This window comes from Podarcis melisellensis (assembly GCF_964234715.1).
Source record: "Podarcis melisellensis genome assembly, chromosome: 5".
NCBI lineage: Eukaryota > Metazoa > Chordata > Lepidosauria > Squamata > Lacertidae > Podarcis > Podarcis melisellensis.
The window spans coordinates 85,175,934-85,194,638 of record NC_138537.1 but is presented as its reverse complement, the minus strand read 5'-3'; the positions used below and the strand labels follow the sequence as shown (position 1 = coordinate 85,194,638).

At 53.2% G+C, this 18,705-nt stretch overlaps 1 protein-coding gene across 21 annotated transcripts in view; it reads right to left on the bottom strand.

Moving 5' to 3' along the window:
- Positions 1–18,705, bottom strand: part of CAMK2G (calcium/calmodulin dependent protein kinase II gamma) — a 176,901-nt gene that overhangs the window by 66,897 nt on the left and 91,299 nt on the right. For all 21 annotated transcript variants that reach the window (XM_081913639.1, XM_081913628.1, XM_081913644.1 and 18 more), the window contains exons 4-6: positions 16,142–16,196; positions 11,648–11,713; positions 8,724–8,796 (exon numbers count right to left, since the gene is read on the bottom strand). In XM_081913639.1, the coding sequence (XP_081769765.1) occupies positions 8,724–8,796; positions 11,648–11,713; positions 16,142–16,196 (194 nt within the window). The remainder of the gene's footprint in view (positions 1–8,723; positions 8,797–11,647; positions 11,714–16,141; positions 16,197–18,705) is intronic.

Genomic DNA, 18,705 nt, shown 5'->3' with positions numbered 1-18,705 from the left:
TGGGGAGGGCGGGATATATATATGTAATAATTATACATACACAGTCACTGCAGACACCAGATCAAGAACATGGCTGCTCCATCACATTTAGTTTGGTCTTATATTTTAAGCAAGTGGTAGATGTAGCAATAGTATGTATTAGTATTCGCTATACTTAAATACTTAAATAAACACTTAAATACTAACACTTGAATATCGGTATTAAAGCAAGTGTCAGATTTAAGAATAGAATGTAGTTCCTTGATACAAATCCATGAATCATGCACATTTTAATGTGCTCTTGCAATTCCCCACGTTGATAATGCTACACCTGTTTTCCTCTTTTGATTCCCAGCAAAGTAACTTATATCTGCGTTGTTTAGTTGCCTTTTCCTTAAGCTGGAAGTCCCACCCACCCACCCGCTTCGCTCAAACCTTTTCCTTACCTAACAGATACTGATTGGGAAGATCAAAGATCACCCCTGTCTTGAACAAACTCAGATCTCCTGTGGTCAGTTTTCTAGCAAAAGTTCACAAAAAAGCAGGCGGGAAGTTTAACACTCTCTCACAAAGGACAGCCTTGCTGGAGGAGAATACAAATGTCCGAGGCAAAAGGAGAAAATCTTATTACCACTTCAAAGAACTTTCCAGACACTGCCCTGAACTCTTCATGGCCAAAGGCACAAAGAGATACTTTGATGAGGCAGGCCCCGGCACTGACTATAGGTCTTTTCAGAGAAAAGGGGTCAGAGCCATTTTCTCATGATGGGAACTAATTTTCTTTTTTCTGGTTTTGCAATAGACTTCAAAATATTTGCTGGCTCACAGCTGCAACCTGAAGGCTCCAGTATCTTAAAGCTTCCTGCTAGCACAAAACTTCTCTGCTAAGTGAGTGTATACGCTATGAATGATGCCAATGAACACATAGTGCAGGCAAGAAATTGAAAGTGCCGTGGTTTTATAAAATAGCTGCTGAGGAAGACATAAGTCAAAACCTATTTTGGCAGCTTTCATTGGATCGCAGTCTGGCAAGCCAGCAGTTTTCAAACTTCTCACCTGCAGGGAACCTTGTCCACATTGATTTCTCTGCCAACGAACCTTTGATCACCTGCTGTGGAACTCCGAAACACAGCAGAGCTTTGGGGGGGGGCATGTTTAAGGACATGCTTACTGCTCATAGGGGATGCCAGCCAGGTTTGCTGGTCCAGGCTGTCACCCTGTGTGAACAGAGAGCCCGACAAACACACAAACACACACACACACACACACCACTCCTTAGCTGCCATGTAAAACAGAGAGTAGGAATAAACGGACCGTTGTCTCAGTGCTTAGATGTTAAGATGTGGGGTCCCTCAAAGTTATGTATTGCAACTTGTATTTTTTCCACTTGCCCATAAATGACCGAGTCTTGTGGGTTAGCAGTGAAGTGGCCAGGCTTGCTAATGGCCCCAAACTATTCAGGTTGGTAAAATTAAAAGCGGAATTGTGAAAAGCTCCATAAGGGTATCTCCAATCGGAGTGAATGAGCAGTAAAAGGGCAAATGCGAGTCAATGTACACTAGTGTAAAATGATGGCAAACTAAGGCAAAAAATCATAGCCTCACAAATATATTGATGGGGACTGAGCTGAGGGAGGTGAGACTGAACAGGAAAGAGATCTTGCAGGCTTCCTCAGAAGGTGGTGGACTCTCCTTCCTTGGAGGTCTTTAAGCAGAGGCTGGATGGCCCTCTGTCATAGATGCTCTAACTGAGATTCCTGCATTGCAAGAGCATGGACTAAAGGAGCTTGGGGGTCCCTTCCAACTCTACAGTTCTATCATTTGTGGTAGATAGCTCAGTTGAAATAAGATTGTGGATGATGGGACAATGAAGATATTGACATCATGTGTGGGAGCTGTGGAAAAGGCAAATTTCATGCTAGGAAAGGGGTTGAAAACAAGTGAGTTTAGAAGTATGGCCTACTGCATCCTTGGTAGGGCAGGTATCATTAGATATCATTAGAGCTGAAAGCCAAGACTTGAGTAGAAGCAGAACTAGCTGTAAAAATGTCTATTGCCTTTACTGGCTGCAATTTGCTCCTGGCAGGAGAGTGTGGACTTCGTCTATGCCATTCCATTTAAATGCAGGCAAAGAAGCCAGGAGCAATAGCAGATCCTTAGCTGATCATTAGCAAACGAAGAGGAAAACACGCTAACCCCTCCCCACTGAGAGCTAATGACTAGCAGTTTGAAAAGCCGTAGCTTCACAAGCAAAAGACTAGACAGGGAGGTGAGGTTGGAATCCAGAGGCTACTGTGACTAAAGTCAGCAAAGCAGAGGACAATACGGAGTCTAAAGAGGTTGTAGATAAGAAAACCAACTACAGAACAAGCCTCAAAAAATGAGCACAAAAACATCAAAGGAGTGCTGAGGAGAGGCACTAACGATGAGGCTAAACCATGGGTTGGCAAACTAAGGCCTGCAGGCCGGATCAGGCCCAATTGCCTTCTGCATCTGGCCCGCGGATGGTCCGGGAATCACTGCATGGATCGCCAACGTGCAAGTTCTTTCCCTCTCCCCCTGTCTCACACGGCGCCGGCGCCTCCTCCCTCCCTCCTCCTGGCTTCTCCCTGCCCTGCCTAGAGGAGGAAGGGGGCTGGGCTTTGTTGGTGCCAGCCCCTCTTCGGAACCCTTTCGCAGGCCATTCATCATCCCTTGTTCATTCCCCCCACCCAAAATATAGTCCGGCCTCCCACAAGGTCTGAGGGACAGTGGACTGGGCACCTGCTTAAAAAGTTTGAGGACCCCTGGGCTAAACACAGAAAAAAAATTCAGTAAGAGGGAGAAGAAATAAGGGAAAAAACAGCCTGAAAGGAGAACACCAAGAGTTTTAGGAGGAAGTGAATGCTTTCTGTGAGGCAACCAACTTTAGCACTGTTAAAGAACAGCAAGATGTGTATGTACAACAGATAAGAGCATCTTCAGGGTACTATGATGGGATAATGAGCTGCTTGTGCGTAAAAGCTTGATCCCTCTGGTGTTTGGCTGGTCAACCAAACCGAGGCACTAACGGAGCCTCCCAAGGCGTGACTCCGTTAGTCGCTGGTAGAATCTGACAGTGGGCGTCTACGAAATTTACGCCAACATAAAAGTTGTTTCACGGACATGCGCCTTCGTGACTCTCTGCGTGACAGCTTCCGGCGAAGGGTGGGAGTTGCCAACGGGGGTCTTGTTACCTCTGCACTATTCTCACTAGAAGTATCCCAGAGCCCTCCCTCCTCCGACTCCCCTTCTGCCGGAGCTTCTGCTCTCCCCCTGCTGGTTCCCACCTCCGCTGCAGAATCTCTCCGAGTCTGCTGGAGCCTCTGCACCATCTCTCTTTCCGATGGCAGTTCCCTGACATCCACCTCCCCCTCAGGGCCCCCTTCACCCCCCGCTTCCTCTCCCACTGGCGGTGAGGGCGGAAAGCCCCTAAAGGAACTCTCCTCGTCGTCCGAGGATTCAAACACTTCTAACCATGGCGTACCGTCTCTCTCCCCGTCTTCCTCTTCTTCGTCGGAGTCGGCTTCCTCACCCACTCCTGACTCTGGGAACCCTCCAAACTCTCCTTCCTCATCGGTGGTCCCAAAGTGTTCCCTTCTAAATCGTGCCACGGGTTGCGGTTTTTTTGGGAAACGCCGATGAAATGTTTCTATTAAAACCTCGTCATTGACTACCTCAGCGGGTACCCAAGTGTTTTCCGACTCTACTTCCCCCTCCCATTCTACCAGATATTCCACCTGATCCCCCTTCCACCTGGAATCAATGATTCCTGCCACGTTCATGTCGCGTTCTCTCTCTTCTATCACGGGCGTTCGGGAGACCTCTCTCTCACGCTCCCCCCCCCATTCACGTCCCTCTCGGTATGGCGACAGTAATGACCTGTGAAATACTGGGTGCAATTTCATGTGACTGGGCAGTCTGAGTTTGAATGCTACTGGGTTCACCTGCTGTATGACCTCAAAGGGTCCCAATCTTTTGGGTTTCAGTTTCTTACAACCCCCCTTGAAAGGTAGTCCCTGGGTGGATAGCCACACCCGGTCTCCCACCCTTATAGTTTCACCTTCCCTCCTATTTTTGTCTGCTTGCTTTTTATATTCTTCCTTGGCTCTCTCTAAGTTAAGTTGTAGCTGACGGTGGATGGCTTCCATCTCTTCAACAAAATGTTCCGCCGCCGGCACACTCCACCTCTCCCCTCCTTCTCCTGGAAATGCCCTGGGATGACACCCATAATTTGCCAGAAAGGGACTCAGCCCTGTGGACACGTTCTCAGCGTTGTTGTAGGCAAATTCTGCCAGAGGTAACTTATCTACCCAATCATTTTCTCGGTCCTTTACATAACACCTCAGGTATTGTTGTAAAATCCCGTTTGCCCTTTCCGCTTGCCCATTTGTTTCCGGGTGCCGGGCAGTGGAGAAATTGATTTCCACGTGCAGTAAGCTCATAAGTTTCCTCCAGAACCTGGAAGTAAACTGTTTCCCTCTGTCGCTGACCACCCTCAAGGGGGCGCCATGCAACCGGAAAATATGCTCTACGAACAACTTGGCGGTTTCCTCCGCTGTGACCGCATGTGAACAGGCTATAAAATGACACATCTTAGTTAATAGATCTACCACTACCATGACCGCCGTTTTGCCCTTGGATTTTGGCAGGTCCGTCATAAAATCTATGGAGACTGCCTCCCATGGCCTTTCTGGTGTGGGTAAGGGTTGTAAGAGCCCCGCTGGCGCCACCCTCTCCCCTTTCGCTCGCTGGCACCTGTCGCAACCCCTGACATATTCCCGTACATCCTCCCTCACCTTGGGCCACCAAAACTCCCTGGTAACCAACCACATGGTTTTGTGCTGTCCAAAATGCCCCGCTGTGGGGCTATCATGCAACTGCTTGAGTACTCTGCCCCTCAGTTCCCCATCGGGTATGTACAGTGCCCCTTTGTAATACAACGCCCCACTCTTTTCTTCAAACCCCCCTGTGTTCTCCTCTGTCCTCCTGAGTTCTCTGAGTTTCTCTTGGGCGTATTCGTCGTTCTCCGTACCCTCTAACAGTTCTTTCTGCCCCACCAAAGCCGCCCCACACACCCAGCGGTCTTCAGGGATTACGTGCCTTGCTTCCGGCGCGCCCTCCCCCTCTAAGTACTCAGGCTTTCTGGAAAGAGCGTCCGCCCTTACGTTCTCGGACCCTGGCACGTAACGAATCTCAAAATTGAATTTGGAGAACTCCTGGGCCCATCTCACTTGTCTCTGGTTCAGCACTCGGGCTGTTCTCCAGTACTCCAGATTTTTGTGGTCAGTCCGGACTTGAACCTTGTGCTGCGCCCCAATCAGCAAGTGCCGCCATCTCCGGAATGCTTCATGAATGGCGAGCAGTTCTCGGTCGTATACTGTGTAGTTCCTCTCGGATTTGTTCAACTTCCGCGAGAAGAATGCACACGGTCTCCATTCAGACGCATCTTTCCCCGGCTGGAGAAGCACGGCCCCTACCGCTCGGTCTGACGCGTCCGTCTCCACTCGCATTGGTTGCCGTAGATCCACGTGCAAAAGTTGCTCCTCCGACGCAAACGCTGCCTTTAAGCGTTCAAATGCCCCTTGCGCTTCTTCCGTCCAAGCAAATTTTTTCTTGCTGCTAAGACAATCCGTGATGGGCGCTGTTAAATGGGCAAAGTTCTTGATGAACTTCCTATAGAAGTTTCCGAAGCCCAGGAACCTTTGCACGTCCTTCTTGGTCTTTGGTGTTTTCCATTCCAGTACCGCTTGAACCTTGCTGGGATCCATAGCCAACCCCTTGTCAGACAACCGGTACCCCAGGAATTCCACCTCCCTGCTATGAAACTGGCATTTCTCCAGTTTCACCCACAGCCGATTTTCTCGCAGTTTGCTCAGTACTTCTCTAACATCTCGCACATGCTGCTCCTCATTCTCTGAGTACACCAGGACGTCATCTAAGAACGCCACACAGTTCTTGTAAAGCAATGGCCCCAGGACGTGATTCATGAATGATTGAAAGCAGGCGGAGCCCCCTTGTAATCCAAAAGGCATAACTAGGTACTCAAACGCCCCCAAGGGGGTGAACATAGTGGTCTTCCACTCATCCCCCTTCCTCACACGTATCAAGTTATATGCCCCCCTAAGGTCCAGCTTGGTAAAAATCTTCCCTTTTCTCACCCGTGTCAGAATGTCATCAATTCTGGGCATAGGGAAAGTCACTGGTTCTGACACAGCATTTAGGGCCCTGAAATCACACACAAGCCTGGGTTTGCCCGTGTTTTTTGGCCACAAAGAACACTGGGCTGCCCCCCACCGCTCGTGACTCTCTGATGAAACCTCGCTTGAGGTTCTTGTCAATGAACTCCCTTAACTCCTGCATCTCACGGTCTGACATGGCATACAGCTTGCCCACTGGCAATTGTGCTCCTGGGAGTAAGGTGATTTGACAGTCAAAGGGTCTGTGCGGGGGCAGTTTATCTGCTTCCTTTTCACTGAAGACGTCAATCAAATCAGCGTATTGTGGTGGCACCTTCCCCTTGTCAGTCACTTCCATCCCTGCTAGAGTGGCTCTGGCCCCTGCCTGACCCTCTCCCTCCTTGCAGTGTTCTAGGCAATGTGCTGAACCAAAGGAAACCACCCTCTGATGCCAGCCTACTAGCGGATCGTGTAGTGCCAGCCAGCTCATTCCCAGAATGATGGGAGCTCCTCCCAAGGTGGCTACATTAAACGCTATCAGTTCTGTGTGTCTTGCCACCCTCATAATCATTGGTACAGTCTGTTGGCTCACTTCTCCTCCCAACAGTTCCCTCCCATCAATCGTGGTTACTTGCAAAGGCTTACTTAATGGGAGAGTTTGTATCTGGTGTTCAGCAGCAAACTCCTTACTCATGAAATTACAGGAGCTGCCTGAATCCAATAGCGCTTTTATCTTTAGTGGGTGTCCGTTTGACAGTTCCAGCAACACCTCTATCACAAGCGCTGGTCTTGGAGGTTCCGGCGTGGGCACATTCACTACTCCCTGGCCTGGCTGCTGTGCCCTGATGTTGGCAACCAGGCGTTGGCTTTTACTTGCTCCTCTATTTCTCCTTCCTCCTTTCCCCCAACAGTTCCCGCCATGCCCTGCCATTCCTTCCTTTGCGGACAAACTCTGGCAAAGTGCCCTGGCTGTTGGCAGAGATAACATCTCTTGGCACTCTTTCCCTCCTTCTTCCGCCCTTCACTGGTGTTTGAAACTGCGCGCGCGCGCGCTGTTCCCAGTTCCATCGGCTCTGCGGGCGGGAAAGACTGCTCCGGAATCTCTGGAATGCGGAAGTCCTTCCAACGTTCCCCCTTTCCTTCCCGCTTTTCCAAAGCTCTTGCTTCTTGGCGCGCTCCTATGGACAGTGCAGATTTAGTCAGCTGATCCATAGACTCCGCCCTGGGCGCCCGGGAAAGTTCATCTTTCACGGTCGGAGAGAGCCCTTCTTCAAATAACATTTGAATAGGTTCACTTGCTAGATCCCACCCCAGTCTATGAATAAGCATAGTGAACTCAGTCCAGTACTCACGTACAGATCGGCTCCCCTGTTTGCACCCCATCAACTGCCTCCGCACCACCCCCTGCTCAATCTCGCTGGAAAACATCAAGTCCATGGCGCGAAAAAACTTCCTCGTGTCCTTTAAGATATCATTATTGGCTGCCATCAGGGGTCGAACCCAGTCCCTCGCCCCTCCCTCTAGATGGCTAATTACGTACGCCACTCTAGAGTTCTCATCGGTGAAGTCATCAAACAGTAGATTGAGAGCATATTGCATCTCCGTTCTAAAGGCTTGATAGTTCCTGGGATCCCCCCCAAATCTCTGCACCAATCCAGGCACCTTTCTGGCAAGTGGGGCGGTTTTCCCCTTATCCGCATCTTGAGCCCTCCTCTCCTCAAGCCTCGCCGTTTGCAGCGCGAGCTGGACCTCCATCGCCCTGTACCTTTCCTCCAGGCTTGGACCTGCTCCAGCTCCAGCTCCTGCGGTTCCGGCTGGTTCGCTCATGATGCCCTCTGCTTGCACAAGCTGCTTTCAAAGACTGTCAGATTGCTATGATGGGATAATGAGCTGCTTGTGCGTAAAAGCTTGATCCCTCTGGTGTTTGGCTGGTCAACCAAACCGAGGCACTAACGGAGCCTCCCAAGGCGTGACTCCGTTAGTCGCTGGTAGAATCTGACAGTGGGCGTCTACGAAATTTACGCCAACATAAAAGTTGTTTCACGGACATGCGCCTTCGTGACTCTCTGCGTGACAGCTTCCGGCGAAGGGTGGGAGTTGCCAACGGGGGTCTTGTTACCTCTGCACTATTCTCACTAGAAGTATCCCAGAGCCCTCCCTCCTCCGACTCCCCTTCTGCCGGAGCTTCTGCTCTCCCCCTGCTGGTTCCCACCTCCGCTGCAGAATCTCTCCGAGTCTGCTGGAGCCTCTGCACCATCTCTCTTTCCGATGGCAGTTCCCTGACAGGTACCTTATGCAGCATACCTCCATATTATGCAGTGTACCTGTTCTGAATATTCTGAGATTCTATAAAATGCAGAATTAGGTAGAGCACTGGGTGTTACAGGAACAAAGGTATGAGTAGGTGATTGAGAAGCCCCAAAAGAAAACTGTAATTCATGCTAGTTAGAAATAAGGCCCATCCTGTGTCGCTATCACGGTCTCATTTCCATTCCTACCTACGGCAGCTTCAAAGCAACTCTGCATTTTCACCAAAAGAAAGGATTACCTTCAAGTCCCTGTGTACAATATCATGCTGATGGATATGATTGACACTCTCCAAAATCTGGTGAATGCAGTGGCTGCAGAAAAGAAAAAAAGGAAGAGTGTTATTCATTAATGTATTTATTTATTGATAATATCAAGGCTCCCAAGGCAGAAGCGTCAAGATTATATCATCACCTATAACTATGACCAAAAGGCAGTGGAACCAGGGAGCAGAAATACGTAAATAATGCAACTAATAAACACAGGGCAGTTCTGGTGCAATCCTTTGCCGTAACTGTTACCTGTCTGTGCTTTACTGTGAAGATGGTGTAGATCGCAGTACCTTGCATTTCAACTTGCTGCAGTGTGGAGTGCTTGGAAGCCCCACAAAGCTTCGACCGGTCCCTGAATTGTCCACAGGTACCCAAAAGAGAACACCCCACACCCCACAAAATATGAGTGGCAAGCCCTGGGCAGCTTACAAACTGCACCTGCCTACATTTGGCAGGACTCCTCGAGGCTTTAATCAATCAGCAGCCTCCTCCGTCAGTCTCAAGGCTGGGATCCCGCCAGCGTGGAAAGGTTTTAGTAGCGATAAATGCAACCACATTACAAAGATGATGTGCGTCTGCAGAGAGGAGCTGGGCACCTTTTAGTTCCCTTGTTTCCCTCTTCAAGCTCAATGAAAATCTGCTGCCTCTTGTTTCTCCCTCTTTTTGCAGAGAGAGGAGCAACATGTCATTTACACCTATCATGTCAGGACAACACTACACCCACATTGCCTGTGAATGAGGCAACACACACAGATTTCTGGGAATGCTCAACCAGATAGAGGTTTCCAAGCGCTTGGAAAGAAGCAGACACGGCAGCTGGTATGCAAGCGACTTACTGCAAGTAGCAAAGTCTCTTTGATGTACGGAGGAGTGTGTATTTTAACAGCTCCTGCAGCACACCATAGGAATCTGTTCCTAGGAAGTTACAGGTTTTCAAACCACCCCTTGGCAATTTCACGTTGCAGGAGTTAGACCCATCTTGGTGCAAATCCCTCTGAAAAGGTAGCAACAGCAGTGCCTTAGAGGGGGAAAGTGTGTGTGCTTTCAGAATCTGCTTTAAGTGTTGAGGACACAGGTTTGTTCTAGCAAGTAAAAGGGGCTTGCAATGTAAACCACTCTGGCAGGCCCTGTGACTCTATCTTCTCAATCCCAGAAAAGGGGGTGGGTGGGGGATCTGTAGAACTAGGACAGAGCCAAATTCACAGCAAGAGACTTTCTGGCCAAAAATGGCAAAAGCGCAATGAGTCTCTGGGAAGGTCAGATTGGCACAAACTCCGCTCTCACTTGCTAGCTCTCTCCAGCCGGCTTTGGAATGCAGCTCAAAGCAGCAAGGGGACAAGCTAGCAAGGACTTAAGCAAGGAAGCGCTAGACCTCTTCAAGCTGGAGGGGGAATCCAGGGTAGCAGGAGATAAGCTGGGAATAAGACCACCCAGAGACATTTACACGGGCGAGGAGACCCCCCCCCCCAGCTTTGCTTAAGTGGCACTGTTCTCCTTCTGCAGCAAAAAAAAAAAGTGGGGCTGGCAAGTGTGGCGTTAATAACAGTATTTCCCATGAATTGCTTCTAAAGCAACATTTCAGGCTGGGATAGATTGCATTTATTGGAGGAGGAGGAAGAATCCTTGCCTTGCTTTGCTGCCAGCTTCCTTCAACCATTAAAGACTTCCATACAACAAAGATGCACCCAAATCTCCTCTCACTAGCACACATCTAGCTGAACGTATCCACAGCCTTCCCTACCTACCACCATAAAGACTAGAAACTGCTTTTTGATTATTGCAATGAGAGCACCGGTTTCCTGACGTCTCCACTGCATGTGGTTCGACTTGCTTACTTGATCAAAGTTGAAGAGGACCAGGTAATGTGGAGCTAATTGCTCTGCTGGCACTAGTATGCATCTCTTCAGTTGCAGCCTATTATGATCATGACTGCACAGACTGTTCTGCTGGGGGAGGCGCCGTAGACTATCCTGCCTTGCGACAGAGAGTCAGGCAGATGGCCTTTTTGATTCCTTTCAACTGAGATTTAGGAAGGTTTCAGCAGCCTGGCGAAACTTTCCAAATACACGTCCTAACCGTAGGTTGGCCCAGGTGATGTAGAAATACTGTGTTATGCAAAGATGAGCTGAACTGCAAGGCTAAGCACATTTTTGCTATTTTAGGTGCCTTGTAGACTGCTCTCATATTGGCTTTATGCAGGCAACTGAAAACCCTGCCAAAGTTGTGCCTAAAATGTAGGTACAGGGAAAGAAATGCAACAGCTATAGCAGTACTACCCCACCCTCCTAAAAATGCTGCAGCATAGGTGTATGGTTTAAGGGAGTGGGTGGCACTGTGATTTAATCACTGAGCCTCTTGGGCTTGCCAATCGGTAGGTTGGCAGTTCGAATCTGTGTGATGGGGTGAGCTCCTGTTTATCTGTCCCAGCTCCTGCCAACCTAGCAATTTGAAAGCACATCAAAGTGCAAGTAAATAAATAGGTATGGCTGCGGCATTGTGTTTCCATGCGCTCTGGCACTCGTCACGGTGTTCCATACACCAGAAGCTGTTTAGTCATGTTGGCCACATGGCCACCCGGAAAGCTGTCTGCGGACAAACGCCGGCCTGAAGCGAGAAGAGCACCACACCCCACTGTTGCCTTTGGCTGGACTTAACCGCCCAGGGGTCCTTTACCTTTTTTATGAGACAGTAGTTGGAAGTCCAAACATTAAATACATCCATGTGTTTTCCCACTCTCAGGGGAAAAGGTACCAAACAGAATATAGGACTAACAGGGTATGGAATGGGAGAAAACTTTGCACCGTACACAGTACAGACTCCACAAACAGTGCTGGGCAAATTCAGTTTGCCCAACCCAAATCAGGGGGCATAGTAGGTGACAAGCTCTTCTTACCTGGCATCCGCTTCACTGTAATATTCCCTAGCAACAATGTCTTCAAAAAGCTCTCCACCAGTGACCCTAGGAAGAGATATAAATTCATGAGGATACAAGTACCCACTTTTCATTTGGAGGCTGTTAGAATTCACACTTCCTGCTCAAAGCAGATGGGATTCCTCCACCAGACTTTCCTAAATACTCTTCAGAAGAATTCAGAGCAATCCAGAAACTATAAAAACTTGCTGCTTGGTGGGCATATGCACAGATTAAAGCCAAGTTATTATTTTAGCTTGATTTACTGAAAACGTTGTCCAGGTCTGGAAAGCCACCTAAAACATTGCTTTGCTGAATGTCCAACATCATATTGGAATTGCAAACATACGTCACCAACTCAGACAAGCCTATCCCCAAATGGTGGATCGAATAAACTTCTTCAGCACACCCACAAGCAATCCTTGCTTGTGTTCTTAGACCAGAGTTACCCAAACCTGGGTCTCCAACTGTGTTTTTTTTTATGACTACAACTCCCATCATCCCTAGCTAGCAGGACCAGTGGCCATGGTTGATGGGAATTGTAGTCCAAAAACAGCTGGAGACCCAAATTTGGGAAACCCTGTTTTAGACTTATCGACTCCTGACCAAAAAATGGTTCCAAGTACAGTGGTGCCCCGCTAGACGAATGCCTCGCAAGACGAAAAACCCGCAAGACGAAAGGGTTTTTCGGTTTTTGCGACGCTTCGCTAGACGATTTTCCCTATGGGCTTGCATCGCAAGACGAAAGCCCTTAGGGAAATCTCGGGGACCTTTTTTTAAATGCTGGCGGTGGGGAGCAAAGCCTTCCCCCCCCTCCGGACTTCAGAAGAGGTCCAGGAAGGCCGGCGGGGGCGAAAGGCTTTGCTCCCCACCGCCAGCATTTTAAAAGCGGTCCGGGATAGCAGGGAAGCGCTTCCCGCTATCCCGGACGGCTTTTGAAGGCAGGCAGGGGGGGCAAAGACTTTTGCCCCCCCTGCCTGCCTAACCGGGGGCTTTTAAATCGCCCCGGGACTGTCCGGGGCGATTTAAAAGCCCCCGGACGGCTTTTGAAGCCTCCCCCCCGCCCGGCTTCGGGGCATCATCCCGATGCCGGGCGGTGGGGCAGGAATGCCTCCCCCCCCCCGCCCGGCTTCGGGGCATCGTCCCGATGCCGGGCGGTGGGGCAGGAACGCCTCCCCCAGCCGCCCGGCTTCGGGGCATCGTCCCGATGCCGGGCGGTGGGGCAGGAAAGCCTCCCCCAGCCGCCCGGCATCGGAACGATGTCCCGAAGCCGGGCGGCCGGGCGGGAAAGCCTCCCCCCCCGCCCGGCTTCGGGGCATCGTCCCGATGCCGGGCGGTGGGGCAGGAACGCCTCCCCCAGCCGCCCGGCATCGGAACGATGTCCCGAAGCCGGGCGGCCGGGCGGGAAAGCCTCCCCCCCCGCCCGGCTTCGGGGCATCGTCCCGATGCCGGGCGGTGGGGCAGGAACGCCTCCCCCCCCCCGCCCGGCTTCGGGGCATCGTCCCGATGCCGGGCGGTGGGGCAGGAACGCCTCCCCCAGCCGCCCGGCTTCGGGGCATCGTCCCGATGCCGGGCGGTGGGGCAGGAAAGCCTCCCCCAGCCGCCCGGCATCGGAACGATGTCCCGAAGCCGGGCGGCCGGGCGGGAAAGCCTCCCCCCCCCGCCCGGCTTCGGGGCATCGTCCCGATGCCGGGCGGTGGGGCAGGAACGCCTCCCCCAGCCGCCCGGCATCGGGGCATCGTCCCGATGCCGGGCGGTGGGGCAGGAACGCCTCCCCCAGCCGCCCGGCTTCGGGGCATCGTCCCGATGCCGGGCGGTGGGGCAGGAAAGCCTCCCCCAGCCGCCCGGCATCGGAACGATGTCCCGAAGCCGGGCGGCCGGGCGGGAAAGCCTCCCCCCCCGCCCGGCTTCGGGGCATCGTCCCGATGCCGGGCGGTGGGGCAGGAACGCCTCCCCCAGCCGCCCGGCATCGGGGCATCGTCCCGATGCCGGGCGGTGGGGCAGGAACGCCTCCCCCAGCCGCCCGGCTTCGGGGCATCGTCCCGATGCCGGGCGGTGGGGCAGGAAAGCCTCCCCCAGCCGCCCGGCATCGGAACGATGTCCCGAAGCCGGGCGGCCGGGCGGGAAAGCCTCCCCCCCCGCCCGGCTTCGGGGCATCGTCCCGATGCCGGGCGGTGGGGCAGGAACGCCTCCCCCAGCCGCCCGGCATCGGGGCATCGTCCCGATGCCGGGCGGTGGGGCAGGAACGCCTCCCCCAGCCGCCCGGCTTCGGGGCATCGTCCCGATGCCGGGCGGTGGGGCAGGAAAGCCTCCCCCAGCCGCCCGGCATCGGAACGATGTCCCGAAGCCGGGCGGCCGGGCGGGAAAGCCTCCCCCCCGCCCGGCTTCGGGGCATCGTCCCGATGCCGGGCGGTGGGGCAGGAACGCCTCCCCCAGCCGCCCGGCATCGGGGCATCGTCCCGATGCCGGGCGGTGGGGCAGGAACGCCTCCCCCAGCCGCCCGGCTTCGGGGCATCGTCCCGATGCCGGGCGGTGGGGCAGGAAAGCCTCCCCCAGCCGCCCGGCATCGGAACGATGTCCCGAAGCCGGGCGGCCGGGCGGGAAAGCCTCCCCCCCCGCCCGGCTTCGGGGCATCGTCCCGATGCCGGGCGGTGGGGCAGGAACGCCTCCCCCAGCCGCCCGGCATCGGGGCATCGTCCCGATGCCGGGCGGTGGGGCAGGAACGCCTCCCCCAGCCGCCCGGCTTCGGGGCATCGTCCCGATGCCGGGCGGTGGGGCAGGAAAGCCTCCCCCAGCCGCCCGGCATCGGAACGATGTCCCGAAGCCGGGCGGCCGGGCGGGAAAGCCTCCCCCCCCGCCCGGCTTTGGGGCATCGTCCCGATGCCGGGCGGTGGGGCAGGAACGCCTCCCCCCCCCGCCCGGCTTTGGGGCATCGTCCCGATGCCGGGCGGTGGGGCAGGAACGCCTCCCCCAGCCGCCCGGCATCGGGGCATCGTCCCGATGCCGGGCGGTGGGGCAGGAACGCCTCCCCCAGCCGCCCGGCTTCGGGGCATCGTCCCGATGCCGGGCGGTGGGGCAGGAAAGCCTCCCCCAGCCGCCCGGCATCGGAACGATGTCCCGAAGCCGGGCGGCCGGGCGGGAAAGCCTCCCCCCCCGCCCGGCTTCGGGGCATCGTCCCGATGCCGGGCGGTGGGGCAGGAACGCCTCCCCCAGCCGCCCGGCATCGGGGCATCGTCCCGATGCCGGGCGGTGGGGCAGGAACGCCTCCCCCAGCCGCCCGGCTTCGGGGCATCGTCCCGATGCCGGGCGGTGGGGCAGGAAAGCCTCCCCCAGCCGCCCGGCATCGGAACGTTGTCCCGAAGCCGGGCGGCCGGGCGGGAAAGCCTCCCCCCCCCGCCCGGCTTCGGGGCATCGTCCCGATGCCGGGCGGTGGGGCAGGAACGCCTCCCCCAGCCGCCCGGCTTCGGGGCATCGTCCCGATGCCGGGCGGTGGGGCAGGAAAGCCTCCCCCAGCCGCCCGGCATCGGAACGATGTCCCGAAGCCGGGCGGCCGGGCGGGAAAGCCTCCCCCCCCGCCCGGCTTCGGGGCATCGTCCCGATGCCGGGCGGTGGGGCAGGAAAGCCTCCCCCAGCCGCCCGGCATCGGGGCATCGTCCCGATGCCGGGCGGTGGGGCAGGAACGCCTCCCCCAGCCGCCCGGCATCGGGGCATCGTCCCGATGCCGGGCGGTGGGGCAGGAAAGCCTCCCCCAGCCGCCCGGCATCGGAACGATGTCCCGAAGCCGGGCGGCCGGGCGGGAAAGCCTTTGTCCCCCCTGCCTGCCTTCCCAGGGGCTTTTAAATCGCCCCGGACAGCGGAGAAGTCCTCCGCTGTCCCGGGCGATTTTAAAATGCCGCCTGCCAGAAGAGGTCGGGGGAAGGCTTTTTCCATAGGAACGCATTAATTGATTTTCAATGCATTCCTATGGAAAACCGTGCATCGCAAGACGAAAAACTCGCAAGACGAAGAGACTTGCGGAACGAATTAATTTCGTCTTGCGAGGCACCACTGTACAAGGAAGTACTGGGTCAGGTTTATTTCGTCAACGGCAGAGACAAATGTGATATCCCCGCTGTTGGCAAGAGCCTATTGCTCTGGTTATTTTTTGCTTTTATGATTAGAAAACTTTAAGGTCCAAAAGGATATATCACTGCCAGTATAGGGTGGAAGGTCTAATGACATGGTAGTGGAACTTGGGGTCTCTGCGCAGTAAAATACACAGTGTAGTATTGTGTGCAAAAATCACACATAATTTGGGTTTAAAAAACAACAACCCCACACACCCTTGAATCTATCAATTGCTGTAGCAATCTCTGGAGGAACAGAAAGGGAGGAGAAAATAGAACACCTGGATATATATTTTATTTAGAAACTCCTTCTACAGCCCACACATTTTTGTCAGTGATGATGGATCAAAGTTAAACAGAAAGCACTTACAGATCAAAGACGAGGTAGTGGAAGCCTTCTTCCGAAATGCTCTCATGGAGCCGCACTGCAAACAACAAAAAGAGAAAGAACAAACTCAGCAGGAAACTGAGGAACAGAGGAAGTGAAGCAAAGTGTATTGACCTGGACCAAACAGGTGGAGAACCGCCCACCACAGTGTTCCCTTCATGAAACCACACAACTGGGTTGTGGATATCTTTACATTCCCATTTGGTGTTGCTGCAGTGAGTTGTTATTCACTAATAAGCGAGTACCAACAAACATTTATATAGTGCTTTAGAGTATTCAGAAGTGCACATGTGCTCTCAGTATTCTGTAAGACAACGGAGTAAGAAAGGCAAGCTTCAGCTCCATTTTGCAAATGGGAAACTGAAGCTATCTCTCTCTCTTTTCTCTTTTTTCAAAGCCTGATCCAATCAGGGCTTTGCCAGTGGGGGGAAAGGGGGTTTCCCCAATTTAAATTGCCATGCCGCAAAGCTGGTATGAGACTTGTATGTTTTGCCCCGTGCACAATTAGCAGCTTCCACAGGCCAATTTAGATCAAGGAAACCACGCTGCGGTAAAATCATCATTAACGGAGCTCAGGTCCAAACCTGCCAAGCAGGCCTTGCTGCAGTGACACTACGAGGAAGCAGAATTCCACAGAGGGGGTGATCCATATGTCAGATTCCCCAAAGGCCACACACGAGACATAAAGTCAAGGTGAACGTGAACATGGCACAGATGCAAAGCGAACTAGTGCCACAGCATAGATTGAGAGGAGACACCCGAGGAATGCAGCCGTCAGCAATTCTGCAAGTGAAGGAGGAGGAAGAAAAGAAAACCTGAAATGGAAAAGTAAGGGCAAGGATTAGCATTTCTGCTGCTGCTGCTGTAAACTGCTGAGGCAGAAGGAAAGAGTTTCATTGGACATTCAAGGAGTCGCCAGTTTCTGACAGCCCAAGGCAATGTGAAATAAGGACACTTGCAAGTCAAAAGGTTAAGATGGGGCAGAGAACCTAGGTGGGGCAGCGGGTGAGTGGCATGCAAAGGCGCACAGTAGAGAGGCATGGGGTAAAAAGCAGAATGGTGGCTTTGTGGTCGCCGCTAGAATGGAATATTCAACAAGTAGGTCATCTGGACAATGTACAGCGGAAGAGCAACTTAATTGAAAACAAAAGCAGCATCTTCTCTCTGTGAAATTGCACTCCTTTCACTTAATTGCCTATTGAGCTCCAGCTCTTCTCGAACTGGAACAGCCCCAGTATTGATTGGCTGCAGCAAACCAAACAGAAAGGAAGAAAGAAATGGAAAAGGGAAGGAAGGAAGGAACAAAATCTCACTCTGTGTGTGTAGATGAAAAGGGAAATGTTCTCTGTACAGACAGCAGAGGATGACGAAGAGGAAGAGGAGCTGCTCCTAATGGTGTTTGCTGGCTTGGTCCCCCTTTATGGGCAGACACACCTCTGGATTTGTGCTTCCTCCTTTTGTGTTTATTGCCCTGGAAGTGGGCACTGCAGCAGGAGAGGCTAGCAGACTCAGGTGGAATACACCCTTGGACCTCTCTTGACACCAGCCCCTTAACCCACTGTAAGAATTTTGGAAATTTCTCTTCCCCAGGGAAATCTGCAATGGGAGAAGGGGAGAAAGCTGCATTCAGCATAACCTACAAGATCATTTCTGCTACTCATAACACTGCAAAGGGGTCCTATCCAGCTATCTAAGCAGTCTGTGGTATGGCAGAAGTTGGATTAAAAAAGCTTGCCTCCTTGCCAGCAAGTTGGGCACAGCCTCTCCTGAATAGGCTTGAACCTCAGATTGCTTCAGCAAACACCTATGTCTGCCAGCATCTTGACAAGCTACAAGAGACTTTGCCTCCTGTGCAGCGGACTATTGAAAAGGTGGCATTGGGTACCAAAGACCTGGTCCTAGGTGCCAAGAAGTCTGTTTAGTAGGTGTAGCCAAAGGAACTGCCCAGGACAGCATTTTCTGTGTTGCCCCCCCTGGGAATTTGGCACCAAAACCATACTTGGAGGTGTGATTCTGGCCTTCCTTGCCCACCATCTTCCAACAAAGCAGTGTTCCTCAGTCTGTGACCCTGGGATGGTGAAGAGTTCCTGTGGCTGTCCATAGTAGAGGTCATGCTATGCTCAGCTGACCCTGGATGAGGTGGGGCTAAGGGGAAACAGGTGCCATATATCCTTGGAAGTGCCAGGAGTTTCCCCTGCTGCTAGCTGTGCAGGCGGAGGCCACACAGGCAATGCAGACCCACCTGAGCACCCCTGCACCTACTTGTGAGGAGGCACAGCCATGGGGACCATGCTGCTGTTGCCCAACCCTTTCCGTGGACCCCAAGGGGTTGGCCCTCCTCCTTCCGTTCTGGGAACAAAGGAGGTGGGGTGCAAACCAAAAAAGGCTGTAGGGACAAAGAAGAAACAGGAAAAGAACGAAATGGAGCCAGGGTTGGGGTTGGGGGAGAGGCTTGGAGGAACAAAAGACAGGAGGAAAGAAGACAGAAAGGGAAAACAGAACAAACGCACAAAATAGCAGGAAATTTGGCTATGCACTTATGGAGC